The sequence below is a fragment of the Colobus angolensis genome, unplaced genomic scaffold (genome assembly GCF_000951035.1).
Source record: "Colobus angolensis palliatus isolate OR3802 unplaced genomic scaffold, Cang.pa_1.0 Scaffold287, whole genome shotgun sequence".
In the NCBI taxonomy this organism is placed as follows: Eukaryota; Metazoa; Chordata; class Mammalia; order Primates; family Cercopithecidae; genus Colobus; species Colobus angolensis.
Window position 1 is genome coordinate 3,870,335 of NW_012116121.1, and position 21,335 is coordinate 3,891,669.

The window sequence follows — 21,335 nt, forward strand, 5'->3', positions numbered from 1 at the left end:
GTTAGCCAGGATGGTCTCGATCTCCTGAACTCGTGATCCGCCCGTCTCGGCCTCCCAAAGTGCTGGGATTACAGGCTTGAGCCACCGCGCCCGGCCCCTCAATCTTAATTGAAGTGAGCAAGAATGATTCTGAGGATTTGACAGCATCCCTGGAAATAATGAGGCAGACTCCTCTGTTTCAGAAGAGCCACTACTGGACCTGCCACTCAAGAAGAGAAACACTGCGGTAACGCCTAAGGTCAAGCTGTGTAAATGCCCTTTCTCATGAAAAACAAAAACAAAAAGCAAAACAAACAAACCAAAAAAACTAAGCCAAGCAATACTTTGCTCTACCAGGCAAACTCTTAGGAGATTCTGTCCTTTTAATCTTACCGAAATTATTAAAGACCTTTTATCTTCAGGTGCAGGCAAACAATTGCCTGCACGAAAACCACCACGAAGACGTCTCCCAGCGAAACTCCACTGGGCACAGCGGAGCTGAGCCTCCGCACGGACCAACGCCCTGTCTGTGTGACCCTCCACCCTGTGCCTGTACCTCTGCACAACAGTCCCTGAATCTTGAGTGCACATGTCTGGGTGATTGCCACCAATGCGGGTGCAGGCGGTACTCCGCCTGTGTGTGTGTGAGTTAGTGTCTGAGTGTGTGCAAGCATGAGTGACTGAGATTGTGTGCAAATGTTGAGTGTACGAGGGTGAGTGTGAGTGTGTATGAGAGTGTGCATGAGTGTGTGTGAAATCTCATTTCACCGTAGTTGAAAGTTTCTTGCTTTGAGAAAGATGGACATTTTCACTAATAAAATTTTGCTAGAGTACAGAAAAGCATTTTAGAAGTAATCTTCAGTTTTTTTTTTTTTTTTTTTGAGACAGAGTCTCACTCTGAGACTGAAGTGCCCAGGCTAAAGTGCAGTGGTGTGATCTCAACTCACTGCAACCTTTGCCTCCTGGGTTCAAGCAATTCTCCTGCCTCAGCTTCCTGAGTAGCTGGGATTACAGGTGCATGCCACCATGCCCGGCTAATTTTGTATTTTTAGTGGAGACAGGGTTTGACTACATTAGTTAGGCTGGTCTCTAACTCCTGACCTCAGGTCATCCTCCTGCCTCGGCCTCCTAAAGTGTTGGGATTACAGGCATGAGCCACCCCGCCCCACCCTATTACCTTAGTAGTGAGGAGCATGTCTCAATCATCTCAAGGGAAGCCTCCAGCCACTCTCTTCTACCCAGGGCAAATTATTATAGTATCAAGTTCTAGTCATGGGGACCACTAATTATAATATTTGCTTTTGGTGTTTTTGGTTATTAATGAAGATCCCAGGAAAAAGAAATGGAACATGAAGACATAATTTTAAAAGTCATTTTAATAAAAATATTTACGTAATGGTAAACTTTAGGTAAAATAACATGTAAGATTCTATTATCCAGGTGGGGCTCTTCCTGTCAGAGGAAGAAAGGGACGACAGCCTTCTGGTGTAAATTTTATTATTGTGGAAAATGATTGTATTGTAGCCTTGAAATAAAAATGGCCCAGATACAAAAAGTCAACCTCATGAAATGTTCCCATTCAATGTGCCTAAATAACGAGTTCCTTACGTTTCACCTGCGGGCGGATGTGAGCATCTCTCAATTGCTTTGTGCCTCTCTAATGATAAAATTAAGTCTACTTAAATGGTCACATCCATCGTTTATTTTAAAATCCACTCACCACCGTCGGCCTGGCTCAACAGTTCAGGAGAGGCTGCCCCCACAGGGCCCACCTGGGGCTGCTTCTGGGTTTCTGGACTGGGCTCCTCCGGGGAGGGTGAGGTCAGGATCTAAATGCCTCTGCAGCAACCACACCAAAACCGAGACCCAGGGCAGAACTGGGGCTGAACCAAGGACCCGATTTTCACGGAACTCTTTAATTTCGAAGAAGAGTTGAGGGAGGAAGGAGAGCTTAGGAATAATAATTACTAACAGCTTTCCTGATACATTAAATTTAGCACCTTCCAGGGAGAACAAGGAAGGTCGGAGTGAATATGGAAAGCTGCGGTGTGAGAGTGACGGGGTTCAGTTTGATGCATGAAGACCAGGGGTAGGAGCGTGAGCCGGGGTGCACTTTGCTAAACCTGCATGTAACAGTGTGCTTACTGTTCCCTTTTTTAACATCTTGTTTCTTCAATTTACACAATGCTGATGCTACAACGTTAGTGGCAGAAGTGAGGCCCAGCTCCTGAAGGATTCATCTGAGAAACTCAGGGACATGCCCTTCTCTCATTGGAACAAGTGGGAAAAAAGGACGTCTTAAAAAAGGGTATGGTGAAGCCGTGCGGCACCAGTGGAAGAGGAGGAGGAGGCTGGAGAAGGCCTGTGAGCGCAAAGCTGCCCTCCTGAGACTGTGCCCTCAGAGCCAGAGTCCTCCTCCGAGGTGCCTGAGTCCACCCGACCAGGAATGGGGGAAGGAGCAAGGGCGATCCAACAGCCACACAACAGAACCCCAAGTTCCAATCACAAATTCAGGCTGTGAGGTGAAATCACAAATGTGAACTTTTACTTATGGAAACCAAATAGAGGTGCTTTCAAATTGGGGATCCAAGGCCCAGCAGACATAAGGGGTCAGCAGTGTCCCGATCCGGGGTTAAGACAAAGGGGTCCCTGGATGGGGGCGCCCGCGAGCAGGGACCCCTTTGTCTGAGCTCTCCGGGTCCCGAGCTGCACGCATGGCCGCCCCACTGGCCAGAGCCCATCACAGCTGCTATTTGTGCCATTGTAAGGTTTGTATTCCCTCTTTGTTCTGGGAATCTTTCAGTTGTCCCATTGTGGCTCTGATGACCCTAAGTGACTCTCAGCAGTGTATATTTATTTTGGAAGGCCAGGATCGCTTCGGGGTAAGTGCACAGGAAACACACTTTAAGTGAATACAGCTGTGATTTGTGAGTGTTTATGCTCGCTGCATAGCCCGGCAAGCTCAGAGGACCTACTGAGCAGTGTCCCCCACCCATCCACCTGCTCACCTGGAATAATCCCCCGTGGGAACACGGCCACTATCCTCGCCTTGGGATTTGTGACTCCTGATGGGAAGTGCCCTGCCAGCCCAGCAACGTCAGGCCTGCGTCCTCGAGCCCCCACACTTCTCTCCACTCAGCAGGGCCCCCTCAAGCCATGTGTACCCCCCGGGAGGACTTCAGGGGCACTGTCCCTGTGGGCACTGTGCCCTTCCCATCCTAACCTGCTCCCTCCTGTGGAGCCACTGGAAAGGTTTTGGGGAACATGGGTGCGAGCCCATGCTAGACCCCAGCCGCCTGCCCTGGATCATTTGAAAAAGGGGAACTTTTGGTTTCCTGCTAAATAGAAGGCCCCAAAAGAAGCCACCCAATGCCATGTCCCCGTGATAGGCCAGCGTGGCTGTCCCAGGAGCAGAGAGGGGAACAGCTCCAGGGAGCTCAACACCAGATAGCTTATTGTTGGGAACCCTAGCTGAGGGTGGCCGCATCTGTAGTGACACGGCTGCTTCCCACTTCCCTGTACCCGTCCTCACGGTGGCTGCTTCAGGGGAGGGGTGGGCAGGGGCCCCACTGCAGGTGCAGTCAAGGGGCACACAGACGCTGGACATCTGCACACTCGGCTGGGTCAGGACTGAGCTCCATCCTCAGCCCCCACAGCCAAGACACCAGCGTCAGCCGGTACCCTCCACTACAGGGGCTGGCTGTGGTTTCAGAGTCTCACCCTGATTTCAAAGAACAAAAGCATCTCTTGAGTTCCAGGGACATTTTGTGAGTTGGAACAGCATTTTTATAGCGTGCACCCCACATGCTATGTGCACGCATCACAAAGCACACACAGGCACTCTTGCACACACACGCTCCGATGTACGAACTGCGGGCACTCTGCGGATCACTGCTGAGCTGAGCACAGAGGCAGGATTCCTTACAGGGAAGAGTTCAGGCCTCAGGCACACTGTCTGCTGGCATTTGATGTGGAACACTGCCATGTGCAAACGAAGTCTCTGAGACAGGAGAGGAGAGAGCAGCGGGGACGAGGGGTGTCCTGCCTGTCACTCAGTCATTCAGCAAATATTGATGAAGCTCGTCCCATGAGCTGGGCCTGAATCTAGGTGCTGGGATATCTCGGCGAACAAAACAGACAGATGTCCCTGCCTTCATGGGGCTCACTTTCCATCCGGGGTGGGGGCTCGGACAATAAATAACATAATCAGGGAGTGTGACAGAAGTGACTGCACCGCCCCACTCTGCGTCCTTCTTCCTCTCGGGCCCCCTCCTCGAGGTGAGGCCACATGACGCTTCTGGCCATCAGAACTTGAGTGGACGCGATGACTGCCCCTCGGCCTGGCCTGCAGGGTGCTTGGCCCTTGGGCTGTCCTCCTCGATAATGGAGAGCTCAAGTTCCAATCTCTGTTAGCGGCGGGTAACATCACCAGGCACACATCTCAAGTTCCAATCTCTGTTAGCGGCGGGTGACATCACCAGGCACACATCTCAAGTTCCAATCCCTGTTAGCGGCGGGTGACGTCACCATGCACACGTCTCAAGTTCCAATTCCTGTCAGCGGTGGGTGACGTCACCACGCACACATCTCAAGTTCCAATCCCTGTTAGCGGCGGGTGACGTCACCAGACACACATCTCAAGTTCCAATCCCTGTTAGCGGCGGGTGACGTCACCACGCACACATCTCAAGTTCCAATTCCTGTTAGCGGCGGGTGACGTCACCATGCACACATCTCAAGTTCCAATTCCTGTCAGCGGTGGGTGACGTCACCACGCACACGTCTCAAGTTCCAATTCCTGTCACCGGTGGGTGACGTCACCACGCACACATCCTGTTTTCTCCCACTCTGCCATTGTGATCTCCAGATGCTCTATCTCATATTATCAGGAAAATGAGCTTCAGAGCAGAAAGCCCAGAGGAGAAGCTAAGGGACTTGCACGTACACACATTTAAATGTCAACATTCTATGGCATTCAGTATCATAAAGGTATGCAAACCATGGGAAGTAATAATGAGTTTGCTTTGGGAGGCCCTGGGAGTGAGGGGAAGAGAACCTTCGGGCCGGGCACATGGTGGATGGGGAGAGAGGAACGGCAGCACCGCCTGCCGCTGCTGGGCCCTGTGTGTCTGCACCACACTCTGTGGTCGGGAAAACAGCAGGCAGCTTGGCTGCAACTCCAGCACAGCCTCTGTGTGGGAGGAGCAAGGTCAGCAGAAACCCAGAGGCAGGAAGGAGCTGAGCTGAGCTGGTGTAAGAATGTCCTGCCCTGGGAGGAAGTGGCTTTGTACCAACTGATACAATACCCAGAGGAGGGGGCACATAACTGTAAACTTCTAGAACCCACATCCTTAAAGCCCAACCCCTGACCCAGGAGGTGTGTGGGTAGCTGTTCCCTCCCAGCCCATGTTCCCTCCCAGCCCAGGCCACCTCTGCCATCCTCCCTGGCTGGGAAAGATGGTCTGCACGGAAAATGGGCTCAGTTTTCTTTCTTTCTTTTTTAACCTAGTAATTGCTTTTCACATCTGCTGGTGGGCTGCTATCTTTCAGAGTATTACTTCCATTCTTGCTTTAAATAAGGTGGTGTTTGGCCTCTGTTTTGTTTTCAGGTAAAGCGAACTGCAGTCAGGAAGCCCTCATTACAGACAGTGAGGTCATGACAAGAAAAGTTCATTCACATTGGAGATTTCAACCCCACTGGAAATGTCTTTCCAAACACAGCTGGTGACTTTGCAAACCCAGACACTCCCAGAAACTCAGTGGTTCTAGAAGCTTGGTTGGAATAATTAAAGTTTTAGAGCAGCTGTCAGAATTTTTAGAAAGAAAAAAAAAAACAACCGAAGTGAGGCTCTCCCTCCCCCACTCCTCTCACATGTCCCTGTGGCTCTGCGGTGTCATGGCTCAGTGTACTAAGCTCCACTCACCGTGTGGATGAAGGGCAGGCGGCACCTGCATGAATGTGCACCAGCGCACGGCAGTGAGGCCACTGGCAGTGCATTTCCTGTTATCAGTGACACCGTGCGCCCGGGGCTGGGTCTGCAGAGGCTTTGGGGAACACACTGTTGCTGCCTCCTGTGCCTGGCCCGCTGTCCATGTGGCTCACAGGGTCTGGAGGGACCGGGTGCTGCTCTAAACCAGAGGCATGAACGGACCATTGGCCCAGACAGCCTCGCCATTCCTATCTGGGGGACTAAACCTTGGACAGGTTTTGTAGGACTCTCGGCCCCAACTTCCTTGTCTCTAGAAAACTTGCCACTATAAATTTTTTGTCTGTCCCTTTAAGACCGCAGCCCTTTCCTGGCCTCTCACTGCCCAGCTCTGTCTTCTCGAAGGACCCAGGAGCCTTTGAAATGTAACCAACAAGGCAGATAGCACCGTCAGCTCCCAGTCCCTGAGGGAGGCAGGGGCCTGGGCCTAACTGTGATAAGGGCTAATCTGCAAACACTGCTGGCCTGACTGCACCAACCGGCCTCCAACCAATGTCCTCCAGGACTCTCCCACTGGCTCACCCCAGTGCTTAAAAACCCTCCTGCCTTTTGTTTCAGCAGGGTCGAGTTCAGCTCCTCTCTGCTACTGCAATAGTCTGGGATACGTCTTCCGGGCCTGTCCGACTCTCCCTGGGGTAACTTTTCTTTGACACCACTGAGTCCTCCCAGCAACCTGCAGCTGAGCACGCCACCCCCATCTGCACGGGGGAACCGAGTCCACAGTCCTGACCACATGGCCTCACTAAAGTAACTCCTAGATGCTGAGACCTTTGTCTAACAGCTCTCAGGAGAGGCTGCTGAGGAGAACCGGCTTCCCATGTGCCCTGACCATGCCCACACCCACGCCCACCGCGTGAGCTTTCACCACTGGGCCGCTGAGAAGCAGGGGGTCTTTGGCCCAAAACAAACATCCTCCGAGACAAGAAGGAGGCACATCCCCAAAGAATTGCCTGGGTACTACAATGAAGCAGGGTAAATATTCAGAGCTATGTTTGGGTTTTCAATGATACAAAGGATCATTAACATTCACTTCAGTGCACAGAGGAGCAGTAACTGTGGCAGTGTTTGTTTTAACATCCGCCAGACAGACGTGAGAGCTGCCCTGCCCCACAAGGCACCAGCTGCGGTCTCCCTGGCAGACTGGGAGCACTGGGCTCCGATCCTGCTCCCGGGTGTCTGCCTGGCAGCTGCACCCTCATCTGACATGCAAGGCGGGGTCAGACAACATAATCTGAATATTCCTTCATCCCCCAACCTGTGATTTTGTTTCTATGATTTATACCCAGCCCAAAGATGCTATTTCACAAAACGGGTTTTGTGGCTTGTCTAGACAGGCGTACAAGGGCCTCAGGCAGCCACGGAATCACAATTAGTGACCCATTCACACTAGCCCCGAATATTCCCACGGAAAGGCTGTGCACTGATGGTCTCTAAGGACATCGGCTGTGTGTGAAGGACAAGGAGAGAGGAGCTCCCGCGACTACCAGGTCCAAATGGAATTTTACGTCGGAAATGACAGCTACTTACTAAAGTCAGTTGACTAACCTGGATGCATTAAATACACACATTACTTGAAAAATAGCGTCTCAAAAAAGGATTTTCTCATAGAAGTTTCTTGGAAACAAATTTAAACAGAAATGCAATGATTTTAAAAAACGCTACATGAAAATTCTGAGGGGGAACAACATCTGATGAAGGCGGGGAGTGTTTTTCTAAGTTCGGCAGAGGTCACCCAGGGCTGCACCGGCTCTTCAGGGACTCTCTGGGAAGAAGAGGCATCCCCTCCTCAGCCCTGGACGTCCACCTCAGGGGCGGTGGGGACACCAGGATGCAGGGAGGCGGGGATGCGAGGGCTCCCAGGCTGGGTCACAGCAGGCAGTGGCTCCACTCTGGCTTCCACTCTCAGGACGCACCTGGGACCCCAGCTCCACGCTGCGGGGAGGCCAGACTTGGAGAACCCAGGGCACCAGTTCAGGCTGACAACCCGGCCAGACCCGGGCAACGCCCTGCATAGCTCGCCAGCCACGGGAGGGAGTGGCCTCCAGGAGACCCCAGCCCTGGGCATGTACCCAGCCCCTCCGGCTCACGCGATGCCCACAGGGGACGAGCTGTTCCAGCCCCACCCCCACCCCCGCGTGCAGAATCCTGAGCCAAAGAAACAGCACTTTAAGAAACGAAATTGTGGACACACTTGGAACACGGCCGTAGTGACTGGAATGGTGCCCAGGGTCATTTTAATCTCGGACAGATTAGGGACCAAGTCTCCAGCTCCAGGCCTGTGGGGTCAGGCAGCTCATTCCGTGGAGGGAGGAAAATAGCAAGGGACCTAGAGGCCCTGGAGATGGGGGCTCCTTGGTCAGCTGACTGCAGTCAAGCCGGGAGAACGCCACGGCCAGACCTTTAGTTTCCAGAGATGCTGCAGTTCAACATTTTCATGGGAAAGTTTACTGTTTCCAAATGTCATCAACATTAAAAGAAAAAACCTCCACCATATGCACATAACGAGACCTGCCTGAGGGCCACCACATCCAGCCACAGCCCACCAGCTTACAATCCCCTGAGGCTGCCCCAAGATGGAAGCGACAGGAAGGACAGCCACGGGAAGGGCAGTTCACCGGCATGACTTCAGGGGAAAATAATTTAGCCATCTCACTTACTTTGCCTGAAGCCTATTAAAACAATTAAAGAAAAAACCCTACCCAAATCAAAGTGCCAACTGTAGCATGTCTTCTAGTAGCAAACTAGAGACAACCGAAATGAAAAGCAATAGGGAAATGATTATATTACTGATGGTTTGTCAATCACATGGAATATTAGGAGCTATTTAAAAGGATAATACAGTAATCAGGACCATTAAACAGCCTAGAAAAATGTTATTGGTTGAAAGATCCAAATTCAAAATTGAAAAAGGGACAGAGTTATGTCAGGTAGTTGAGTTATTTTTTAGTTCATCAATTTATCCCATTAATTAGTTTTAATTATTAATTCAATTAGCTGTTTTAAGTAATTATAATTAATTTTAATTATAATAATTTTATAAATTAGTCACTAGTTATTTAAAATTAATTTAATTATCCTAATTAACCTTAATTACATTATTAAAATTAAAAATTAAAATTAATTAACTTTAATAAATCAAATTTAACGTATGTGTAAGATGATAAATATATTTTTGCTTAAAAATCAGGGGAATATTATTACAAGTAAAAATACACCAAAATGCAGAAAGCAGACATGGGTCTCAAGAAGCCGTTTGGTGTGCCTACTTCAGTGCTAAGTGCTGCCACTTGGTAGTCAATTAAAATAAAAATAAGTGCGTGCACAGATACGAGATGCTCCACCTTCAAGAAGCTTGCATTTGTGGAAGAAAAAAGACACTGAGTGTGTAAATGCACTAAAAAAAGGCCATTGTGAAGGACACGAAATAAGGCAGTGGGATAAAGAAGTGTGGCATGGGAGACAGGTGGGCTTCTTGGTTAGCTATGACAGGAACAGCCTCTTAGAAAGGTGATGTAAAGTAAAGGTCCTACCCCTCCAGGCAAGATGGAATGGACTCTTTGTGGCAATAAGATAGCAAATTATGGGCTGGGCATGGTGGCTCATGCCTGTAATCCAGCACTTTGGGAGGCCGAGGCGGGTGGATCACAAGGTCAGGAGTTTGAGAGCAGCCCAGGTAATATGGTGAAACCCCATCTCTACTAAAAAATACAAAAATGAACCCGGCGTGGTGGTGCACGCCTGTAGTCTCAGCGGAGGATGGCTTGAACCCTGGAGACAGAGGTTGCAGTGAGCCGAGATGGTGCCACTGCATTCTGGCCTGGGTGACAGAGTGAGACTCTGTCTCAAAAAAAAAAAAAAAAAAGATAGCAAATTATACACAAGCCCCGAGGCCACGCCAGGCAGGGGTTAAGGCAGGATGGAACCATCACAGGGTGCTTCCTTTCCTCTCTCACCTAAACAAGCACTGGCCTTGAGGTAAGTAATATGAAAACAACTGCAGCTGTGACAATGAGATGACGCTAGATCCCCCTGTTCCACAAGCTGTAACTGCAGCTCTGATTAGATAAGAGGCTGATTTTAGTAATTTTCTTCTGCTAAGACACCACTGACCACGGCCTGCCCTGGCGGGTTTACAGAGGCTGCACATTGAGTGCCTTTGTGCCCCTGTTCCACCCCTTGATGTACAGGGCCTAACTGGAATGCCTTGAAATATTCAAGTCAACACAGCTTGTATGTAACATACATGTTCACTCAGTACACATTCATTAGGACTCCTCCATAAATATTCACAGGATTCGCCTATGAGTCATTGAATATGTAAACTTGGCCAACCCATTCAGCATAACTCCTGCCTCATCTTTCCCTCCCTCCAAGTGCCTGCTCTCGGTCTCTGCTTCCCAGGCTGTCAGGATGGCCACCTTGCAGGCTGCAGCCCTTTATAAGAAGTAAACTCTCCTTTCCAAATGCATGAACCTGGTGATTCTTTTGTTGGCAGTGGTGTCTGAGTTGATCCGAATAGTATCTGAACACCTTCCAACTTTTAGAGCATAGAAACTTTTTTCCAACCTCATCTAAATCACTTCTAAGCCTACTCTTTGATGTTTTAAAATCTGTCTTCATTGGAAAGACAGATGTTCTACCAAAACACGAAAATCTTCGTAGGGTTCCTCTGTCCAGGTCACATCCCTCCAATCATTGCCCGCTCCCTGTCACCACCTCGGTCTTTCAAAATGCTCCAGTTTATCTCCACTGTGGCTTCTCCTGAACTTCTGTGTATCTCATTTTAAGTATTTTTCATTCACTTAGGACATAGCTTTTTACTCTACCTTATAGCATTATGACACGGCCAGCACTAGAAAACAATGAAAGAAAAAAACGCCCTTCTTTCACGTCTTTCTATATTAAACCACCCCCCAAATGGTGTGAACTCCCTAGGGCTGGCCCCGCCATTTCTCTATTTTGTTTTCTCTAACCTCTGCCCTCTCTCTTCCACCTCCAGTATATGGCGCGGCACACTGGAGGTGCTCAAAAATGATTTAATAAATGAATGGTGAAATCACATAGGCAGGACATCCTGGCGCCAACGATGAATGAATGTTTACGGCAGATGTGACCCAGGTCCTCACTGGCACATGAAAAATACTAATGAATGGCAGCACTCATTATTCATTGTCTGAACGTGGCTTTAAGCAGTAGAGACATTAAAGCATCCTGTACTGTAGCGTAACTGTTCTCTCTCTTGTCTCTTTTTCATTTGAGGCGGAGTTTTGCTCTTGTTGCCCAGGCTGGAGTGCAGTGGTGCAATCTCAGCTCACTGCAACCTCTGCCTCCTGGGTTCAAGCAATTCTCCTCCTCAGGCTCCCAAGTAGCTGGGATTACAGGTGTGTGCTACCACAGCCAGCTAATTTTGTATTTTTTAGTAGAGTTGTGGTTTCCCCATGTTGGTCAGGCTGGTCTCAAACTCCTGGCCTCAGGTGATCCACCTGCCTCAGCCTCGCAAAGTGCTGGGATTACAGGCATGAGCTACCACACCGGGCCAAATTGTTCTCTCAGTGAGTACTTGCAACAATTCTTGAGGGTCAATAGGAAATCCTGTTTTCTGGAGGTGGAAACAGAGGCACAGAGAGACGAAGTTGCACCCCCAGTTGCATTGAGAGTTGATGGCAGAGCCAATGGTCACACCGACTTGTTTCCCAGGTGGAGTCTGTCTTCTTCTCTTGAGGCTGCTGCTGACCCTCAATGGAACAGAGGCACACAGTGCCTCAGCAACCAGTCACTCAGAACTGCTCCTGGGCCTTTCTCAGAACCTGGGACCTGGAACTCTGTGCTGTGAAATGCCTATCAAAGTCCTGGCTCTGGGAAGGGACCCCAAGTTCTTGTAATTCTGTCTGTGGATCATAGCAGGTTCTCTGATGGCTAGACACGGGGATCATAGGATCTTGGCTTTCAATGCTGAAGACTGATGTTGCACCACTGGCTCTTACTGAATTCTATTACAATCAATAACTATACAAAACTAATCTCCACATGTGCTATAAAAATACCTTGAGGTCGCTAACTACCCTGTGACTCTCTATCTGTGATAAAAATTTAAGCAGGAGAAGTTCCTAGTATTTGTTAAACAAAGCTCTGTATCCTTCAAAAAATGTCTGCAGTCTTCTCTCTGAAAATACGAGCCCGTGTTCACTGAGTACTGCGAGGAGATGGGAGAGTCCCACACATGCACATGTGTTAACTTGTTTCTCACTCACAGGTCATTTTATGATTACTCCTACTTACGTATGGGGAAACCAAGATACAAAAAGAGGAGTGCATTGCCAAAAGCACACAGCTAAAAGGCGGTAGGACTCTGCCACCTGCTGTGTCAAATGAGAGATTTCAGGCTGGCTGGGGTCCCCTTCCACTCGGGCAGCTGGGCAGCTCAGAGTGAGACGTGGGGCTCCCCGCAGCCGCTGTCACGTGGTTGGTGTGTTTATGGTCTTCCTTCACTTCATCTTCTCAATTTTATTTACATTTTACTGTTTCCTGGTCTTTTTTCCTAGTGTCAGCTAACTCAAGCTTTATAAAATAAAGAAGAGTGAAAACACGCACACACCAATATATGTACTTAAATGTTTCTGGGATGAATCCTTTTTAAATAAACATGAAACACAGATATTTCTGTCTCCACCGTCTGAGCGACGACGTCGTGAATGTTTTCCTCATGACTCTTCACGGGGTTTTGCCCTTATGTGCTGTACACTCAGGACGTGGCCCCGTGAAATGGACACAGCGAACACAGATGCGGGATGGTGACGTGTTCATGGTAGGACATCCTTCCTCTGGGGCACATGTGGAGTGAACTCGCTTACATGTGACACGGAGTCCACATCCTTCCAGGCCTGCCTCTGAGATGCCTGTCCTGGCCGAGAGGAACCACAGTCAGCCGCCGGGGCAGCAGTGCCCTCTTTTGGCCACTGCTCTCCTTCCTTAGTGTCATTTAGGAAGACCTAAGACTTCACTCACCTCAACTGAATTGCCTGCCTTTAGTTGAGCCCCACCATTAGTCAACCCCAGCGGGAGGAGAGGTGGAGACTGACTCCTGCCTTCCTTCCTGCCTGGTTTCTCTGGCAGAGGACAGTGTATGCACTGCCTGTGGGGGTGTGGGTCAGAAAACACTGAGCAGCAACTGGTCTACCGCAAAATGACCTGCTTCCCCAAAGCTCAGACAACACCCAGTTCTCTAGGTTGTCGTGCCTTAAAGTGTTTTCTTCCTCCTTTTGTAACTAGGTGAAACAGTCTTAAGCATAACCACAAAGCTGTCAAAAAAAAAAAAAAAAACACAGAAGATATTTGAAAGTGTGCTCTAATGAGTTATTGACTGAGATTGAAAATAATCCTTTGGTGGGATTTTTACCAGGAGATGAAGGGCAAATAAAATTTCAAAGCGGATTGCTAAGAAAATGACTGGCTCTGGCCTTCACAGAGACGAGGAGGAAGGCTGCGTGGTTTTAGTTGTCTGTTTGCGGTTTTGAGCGCTCAATGTGTGAACCATAGTGATGGCCTCTGTGCCAGAGTCAGCGCCTGGCACAAACTTTTCTCTTCAATGCGTCAATCAGTCTTCACTCGGGGACTCTCTTCTCAGCTGAAATACAACACTGCTGCCTTTTGATGTCACAGAGATCTTAGGTATGAGTGTCCTGCAGAGGTGGTTAGCTAAGGATGATGGCTTTCTGCCGTTTTCTCACATGCCTCGCTCATTCTTCGGATGCGTGGATCAAACGGCTGCCAAGAACCTAGAGATGATGATCACACGATCACGGATGCCTAGTGCCCACGGGACATCAAGAATGGTTCCTAATGTACTTATGGGACTGACTCTCCTGTCAAGGAAAGACCTTTTCCTAAAGTGGGAGGGAACTGCTGCTCTCATTTAGAGTCACTTTGTACATTACAATTTAAAAAGAAATTGCATATACGCCTCCAAGGTTATACAGTCAAGACTAGTAGCCAAGATCATTTTAGTTTCTTTTCCTTCAGCACTGTATGCCTTTAGCGTAGAGTTCTGTGTGCTGCAGGAAAGGGTCAGGAATGGGAAATTATTAAGGTCAATAGCAAAAGCCTCACAGCTCAACGGGCCCTTCCAGGTCGGCATCACTGGATTGTTAAACAGTGAGTGCAGAGGCCTCCGGGGCCAGCCTCCCCCAGGGTGGGATGAAATCAGGACGCCTGGGACCACAAGCTCCTCCCACTTCCCCCTTTGTTCTGACTCAACCTGAATCAGGCGTCAGCTGCAAAGGCCTGAAGGTGATTCTTGGGGAACTGCTTCCTGGTCACACTCACAGGCAGAAAGGCTTGGAATGTGGGAGCTAAGTTCATTCAGCAGATATGTGAGCCTTGCTCCAGTGTCCGAGGACCTGGGAACATCTCAGTAAACACAACAGGCAGAAGTATTGCTCTTCCTATCAAAACACAACCCAAGTTTGTGAAATGATGGAAATATTCTGCAGTTCCATCATTTCCAGTAGTTTTCACATTCAATCCTAGATAATAACTCTCCAAACTCAGTATCTCTCTGAAAAGGTTAAGGAGGGCTGTGTTTGGAAGGGCTTCAGGAATTATATTATCTTCATAGTGTAAGGAAAGGGCTGAGTATAGAAGATCTTTTTACATTATATTGTATCCATGCTGTATATATACCTCTGTGTGTGTGTGTGTGTGTGTGTGTGTGTGTGTGTGTGTGTATTTGATGGTAACAGAACCACTCCCATTGTCACTAATAATCTTAAAAGCAATTAGCTAGGGGAATAATGATAAAGATGATGTTTACTTAAAAAAATCAGTAGGCTTAACCAAAATAATTCTAGAACTCGCTTTTATTTACATGTAAAACCTAAAATTGGACATTTGTCTTCGTGCTTTTCTATTATGTCTTTATATATGTAGCTGAAATGTATGAGTAAAGAGATCATCTAAATGAATTTTCATTCTAGAGTTTTATAGGCAGATTTATTCTTAAAATCATCAAGACATCCCATTCAAACTCACAGCGTGTCTATTCTAGGAAACCCTGAGCTCTCCAGAGTGCATGCTGCTGCTCCTAGTCACGGACGCGGCTGCCTTCAACTCCTTCCTCTTCTTCCTCTGCCACTTAGGATGGAAATCCCACTACTTGAAGGCAGCGAGTTATGCTCAGGCATGCCTCCAAGAAAATTCCTATAAAGATAGTCATAAAGTATGCAGAAGTCAGCAGAGCACCGAGTCCCTTCTGCACTTGCCTATCTCATCTCTAGTAAAGGAGTCCTCATTGCTTTCAGTCTCTGGGCCTTCGGGTTAGGCTGATTTTCATGGACACTTAAGATATCGAAACATTGGGCAACACTAAATCTATTTGATGTATGCTCGCTCAAGAAGGGTGGAATTATAGAAAAGAAAGGACTTTTGAAAAACAGCAAGTTAATCAGGAACAAAAAAAAATGGCATAAATTATCTTGACTAACAGGTGAAGTATAGAGAAAGGCCTTTCCATAACTAAGCAAAGATCATGCTAGAGAATGTGGCCAGGAAGCTGTTTGCCTTGAGTGTCGTCTGTAACCTACAGGGTCGGCTGATCTTGGGGAAAGGGATGCGTATTTTAGTAGCTGCAAAATCCCTCCTTTTTCCTTCGACCTACAGTGAGTTCTCAGGATCTGAGCACACTTCATTCCACCCCTCTTTCTCTTTGCTTTATGAATACATGGAGAAAATCAAAGAGCTGCGCACAGCAGACCACACCGGCTTTGAGGACCTGCATAGCCCTGTGGTCTTGGGCAAGTCACTGAGCCTCAGTGTCATGATGAGAAAAGTGGATCCAACCGCATTAATGTAAACCTCAAATGAGAACATGGTCATTCGCTCAGAGGGGAAGCAGAAACAAAGATGAATGCTAAGATTCTGTCCTAGTTCATTTTCTGTTGCTGTAACTGAATACCTGAGACTGGATAACTGATAAAACAAATTTATTCCTTACAGTTCTTGAGGCTAGGAAGTCCCAGGGCATGGCACTGGCATCTGCTCAGCTGTTGGTGAGTGTGCCATGACACAGTGGGTGGCACCACATGGTGATACAGAGCGAGAGCTGGCTCAGGCCTCTCTTCCTCTCCTTACAAAGCCACTGGTCTCATCAGGGACCCCACCCCAATGCCCTGATGACTAGGTCTCTGCTCCTAGTTACGTTCCAAAGGCCTCATGTCCAATTAACATAGAAATTTAGGGGTTAAACTTCCAACACATGAAATCTGGGGGACACATTCAAACCATAAAAATATGTAAAGGCAATTTATATTCAATAAGGCAATACAAAAAAGTAAAATTCTGCAGACAACAGTTATTTCTCAATGCCTTCTGAGTCACTCTTTGTGGTTAAGATAAACACCACAGCATCCAGGCTTTGGTGCAATTTCATTTCCTCATTAGTTATTTTTTACGAGCACTGCTAGGCTTCCCGATGCTCACACAGGGTTGGACAAATAGATGATCAGAGAAACACCATATAGTGAGGCAAAGCCTGGGAAATGCTGAATGTCTATGTGTGCAACAAGGCATACAAGCAAAAACAAAACTGAGATGGGAAAGGATTGTGGGAGGGGAGGAAGGGGCTCTATCTGCCACATATCTACACAGTTGACATTTTAATTTTTTTCAGACAGGGTCTTGCTCTGTCGCCCAGGCTGGAGTGCAGTGGTGCAATCATAGCTCACTGCAGCCTTGACCTCCTGGGACCAAGTGATCCTCTCAACTCAGCCTCCCAAGTGTCTGGGGCCACGGGTGCATGCCACTACAGATGGCTAATTTATTTATGTTTTGTAGAGACAAGGTCTCGTATGTCGCCCGGGCTGGTCTTGAGCTCCTGGGCTCAAGTGATCCTCTAGCACAGACCCCACAAAGTATGGGATTACAGACATGAAGCAATGAACCCAGCCTCTATGTTTTTAGTAATGAGAACAGATCCACAGATCACCCATGCAATTAAAACATCAAAGGCTTCCCCGAGTGAGCGTGCAGGCGCACGCCATCACCATGTGGCGCCATGTTGCCGACGTCGCGTCACCTACCAAACACTTCGTTGTCCTCTGAGGTTGTCTGTGAAAGTCCACCCAGGTTTGTCTTTTTTTCAGATTCTCCCCTGTTAGTTTCACCATTCTGGAAAAAGAAAACACAACAAACACTTCTCTTAAGAGAAACTGTTTTATCAACAAAGTAATTGTAATGCATTTGTCTCTTTATACATTTTTTATCAGATAATCAGTTTCACGCCTGTTTTCAAGATAGACTATAGAGCCTTGGTTCAGAGGAGGGTTTTCTGTGCAGGATTCTGGATTCTGAATTCTGAATTCTGGCTTGTTTTCTCTGCCTAAGCACCTAAGCACTTTCTGGACCCAGTTGGTTTAGTTTTATACAAAAAAACTGGAATATCAGCCTAGGTAAAATAAATTAGCTACACGCCAAGGGTGAGCCCACATAGTTACTGCTTTAGATTGTAAGTGACACTATGCGGCAGAACTGACGCCAAGCCTTACTTCTCCAGTGACACCTTTGGCTAACTGGAACCAGTCAGGACCACTTTGAGGGAAGAATGAGCCCTTTTAGGGACAGAAAACTAAGCTGATGTTCAGAGGCACCTTTGTATTCTGGGAGAGGACGCAGCCTGCTGTGGGGGGCGGGGGCCAGGCCCCCGGCCACTCCTTTGGCAATCTTCAGCTTCAGAGTTTCTTCCCCGGGCCTCCCTTTGCCTGTTGTTTGGGGCCCAAATGGCAGTGTGAGCTTGTTTTTTGAGTTTAAAATTTTCAGTACATAGTTCGATCACCAGTGCAGAGAGAAGATATGGTTCAGCTTCTTGATATTTTTGTAATCAATTTTACTTGACTATTTTGAAATGTCACACTTGCACACTGAATGGTTCAAATGCTCTGGAAAGTGCACAGCGGCTGCGTGCTGAAACCTCGGGGTCTCCTGGATGCCCCCTCCTCCTCTGGGAGGCAGCCGGCATTCCCAGATTCTTCCAGACTTTGTACAATCATCTGGGCACGTTCAGACAACGACACGTGTATTCTTTTCCCTCCTTTCTGTCTTCACGTAAATGGCATCACACTGTGGATGATACGCTCCTTCCTGCTTTAGACAGGGAAAGAGGGATCCTGGAGGTGACATCATGACAGCACGCACAGAGCTGCTTGCACAGCCCGCTAGCATTTCAGTTACTGTTCACATCTCGCCATGCTCCACGACCACCATCCAGTTTGTTCACATTTGTGTTTTTCAATCCTAACCGTGTTGCACTAATTCCTCTTCACTTCTCAGAATGCACACGGGCAAGGAGCATTTCTGGAGGAGGAATGAGTCACACTGGAGCCTTTCACTGAGCGGGCGTCAGTGCTGTGGGCAGCCGCACTGGTCCTGGTGCCACCCACCAGCAGCACCGGGAGGCTGCTTCTCTCGGGTGCCGCTCCCTGCAGTGCCCCACCCTGGTCTCTGCACTTAACTTTGTACCAATTTTCCACCCAATCTCTCATTTCCTAGGAGCATTTAACCCAGGACCATAAGATGTGCAGAGTCTCAATTTTACATTCTTTTCTTTCTGGAGAGAGGGGCAGGCACAGCCATTAAGACCACCCTGAAGTCTGATTCAGACCTAGTGTGACTCACTTATGTACTGCAGGCTGTTTGTTCCTGGAGAGAAGTCCAGCCCTCTGAGCTCACACCAGCCAGAGCCCCACACTCCACCTCCTGGTCACTAAGAGCCCTCTCTGGAAACCGTCCGTCCTGTGTGTGTGTATGTGTGTGTGTGTGTGTGAGAGTGTGTGTGTGTGTGAGAGAGCGAGTGTGTGTATCCATTCCCATGCCTGGGCAGACAGGAGGGGATGGTTGGGCGAGATCCCCACCAACCGATGTCCACGGCACTGTTTCTACAATGCAGTGCTGTCTGGTGTGATTAACAGATAAAAAACACATGGGTTATTGGACTCACAAAATTGAGGAGGGAAGAATTTGCCTTCACGTTGTGAAATAAAATTGGTAAGAGGACACTGGTTTGGACTGAGCTCCTGCACTGGGACCAGCAGACGCTCCCAGTGTGAAGTATGGTACCAAGCCCAAATGAAGATCTTTATTTGACCTTCTGAGAAATCAGGAGAGGTAACAGCCCAATTTCCAAGCAGGCCAGTTTTCGCCCAGATGATGAGGAAGTCCCGTCTGCTTTAACCTTTATAGGGAAGTCATCTTGGAACCACCCACACATCCGCCTGCATTTTGTTTTCTGTGTCTGCTTTCTTTGGTCTCTGTTTATAAACGCACCTCCTCTGCTCCGCTTATTGGAGCACTCATTCTGTTTTGTAGAAAGAGGTGTTGCCTGATTCTAGAATGACAATTAAGGTGTTTACATTTGTTGTAACTTTGTGTGCACCTGCCAGGCTTCTGTTGCTGGTTGGCTGGTGTAGAAACCAAGCTGCTGCTTTCCAGATTGCACGTCCCAGAGTCCCATGAGACAGTTACTAATAAGCAATGAAATGCAGATAATGTTCAAACTCACTAGTAATCAAAGAAATGCAGAGCAAAACAAAAATGAGATTTCTTTTTAACACAACCAAGTAGAACAAAAACTGATTTCTGGCATTGCTAGAGATGTGGTGGGACAGAAACTTCCCCGGGACTGGAATAAACACTCTCTCAGCCTCTTTAGGACAAACAGCAGCAGCCACCACTACAGAGCTGAGCCTTGGGGTTCTCACCTCGGGGCCTCTGACCTCATCCCCATGGCTTCCGGGCTCCCAGCAGCCTGTGACTTTCTGTGGATTTTCATGTGTGTCTATTACAGAAACTCAGGACAGCCCACTGTTTTACTCACCTCCCTGTGACGCAGTGAACTCTGAGAAAAAGAACTATGCCTTACACACCTTCCTATCCCTCACGCCTAGCACAGTGCCCAGCACCCAGCGAGAGCTTTTTAAACATAGTTAAAATGGATTGTTTCTCTTTCAGCAGAGGGAGCCAAAGATAGCTGACTATGTACACTTTTCATATCTATCCAGTTAATTTTAGAAGACAGTAAAACCTGGAAAATAAATAATTTCCCGATAGTCTTTCCTCAGCTATGATTTCATGTCATATTTTTTTTTTTACATCTAGCTTCTATGCTAATAGCAGATCATATTCTTCACTAATTACAAAATAGTGTTATTTAAGAACTAATTAATTAAGTACGATTCAGCTACCGTCGTGATACATCATAGATGCATTTTCTTCATGCTTAATGTCTCTCCGAGCGGGACACGGCTAGGACCAGCAGCGTCTTCCCGTTGGCGTGGGTAGCCCTTCTCACTGGAGAGTAGAATAATGCCGCATATTAGAAATGAGGCATTTCAGATGCGGAGTGAAAGCTGATATTTACATCACATCACTTTGCTTTAAGTGCGTGGAGGGGGTAACCTAGCAGCAGCCACTTCTCTGTATCCACTTCCCAGGCTGGTTTCGAGGCTGTGGGCAGCAAAAGCGTGAAGAGGAAGTTTGTGTCCTGTGCGCCAGCCTGTGCACACGTCGGTCCCACCGCGATGGTGCGTCCACTCTATTTATGCCTCACACCAAAGTGGCCACAGGTAGACCCTGAATCGTGATGGCAGACAGGACTCCAAAGCTGTCGTTTTCTCCACCTTCTCAACTCAACTCTCTGATGGTTCAACATCTCTAGGTCATACGGGGGCACAGCACGTGTGCAGAAAGTACACACTGGCCTGGGAAGTTTCATGACTAATTTCTACTCAAATATAAGGCTTGTTTTTGAGACCCGATATTGCTATTCCAAAAATACAAAATATTCCCCTACGATGAACACATTTCCTATAAGCAAAATGTCTACTAGCAGAACGAATAATGGAGATGATGTGTCAAAAGTGATGTGATTTTCACGATGATAAAACAAGAGCTTCCTGCAGACTTACAAGAGGGGATGGGTCCTGGCGGCTCAGGCCCCCCTGCGTCATTGCCCAAGGAGTCCAAATAGAACCTGTCACTGCAGGTGTCGACATGCATTTCAAGCAAGGATGGCTGCTTCATACTATTTGTAGCAATTTTCTTTTTCATCAGCCTAAATATGTGGGCGCTGACCTGTGTAAGAATCTATTTCTCATCCATAACAATTTTAGAAGGTGTGTGGGAATTTGCCGCAGAAGCCCCAGGAAGCGAACACATTCTCCTACATCGTAAGGAGCACGAACAGCTCGGGACGTTAACACGCGTGGTGAAAGACGACAGAGAAAAAAGTGTATCTTTTTTTGGAACAAACGAAATGATAGTCTCCTAATCTATTATATGCCAGTAATTAGTCTCATTTTCTCTGTGTGTAAAAACACAAAAACA

At 47.9% G+C, this 21,335-nt stretch overlaps 1 protein-coding gene across 2 annotated transcripts in view; it reads right to left on the reverse strand.

The window, feature by feature from the left end:
• The window catches only part of MBP (myelin basic protein), a 157,988-nt gene that overhangs the window by 69,284 nt on the left and 67,369 nt on the right, over positions 1-21,335 (reverse strand). For both annotated transcript variants that reach the window (XM_011948934.1, XM_011948933.1), the window contains exon 3: positions 17,039-17,126. In XM_011948934.1, the coding sequence (XP_011804324.1) occupies positions 17,039-17,126 (88 nt within the window). The remainder of the gene's footprint in view (positions 1-17,038; positions 17,127-21,335) is intronic.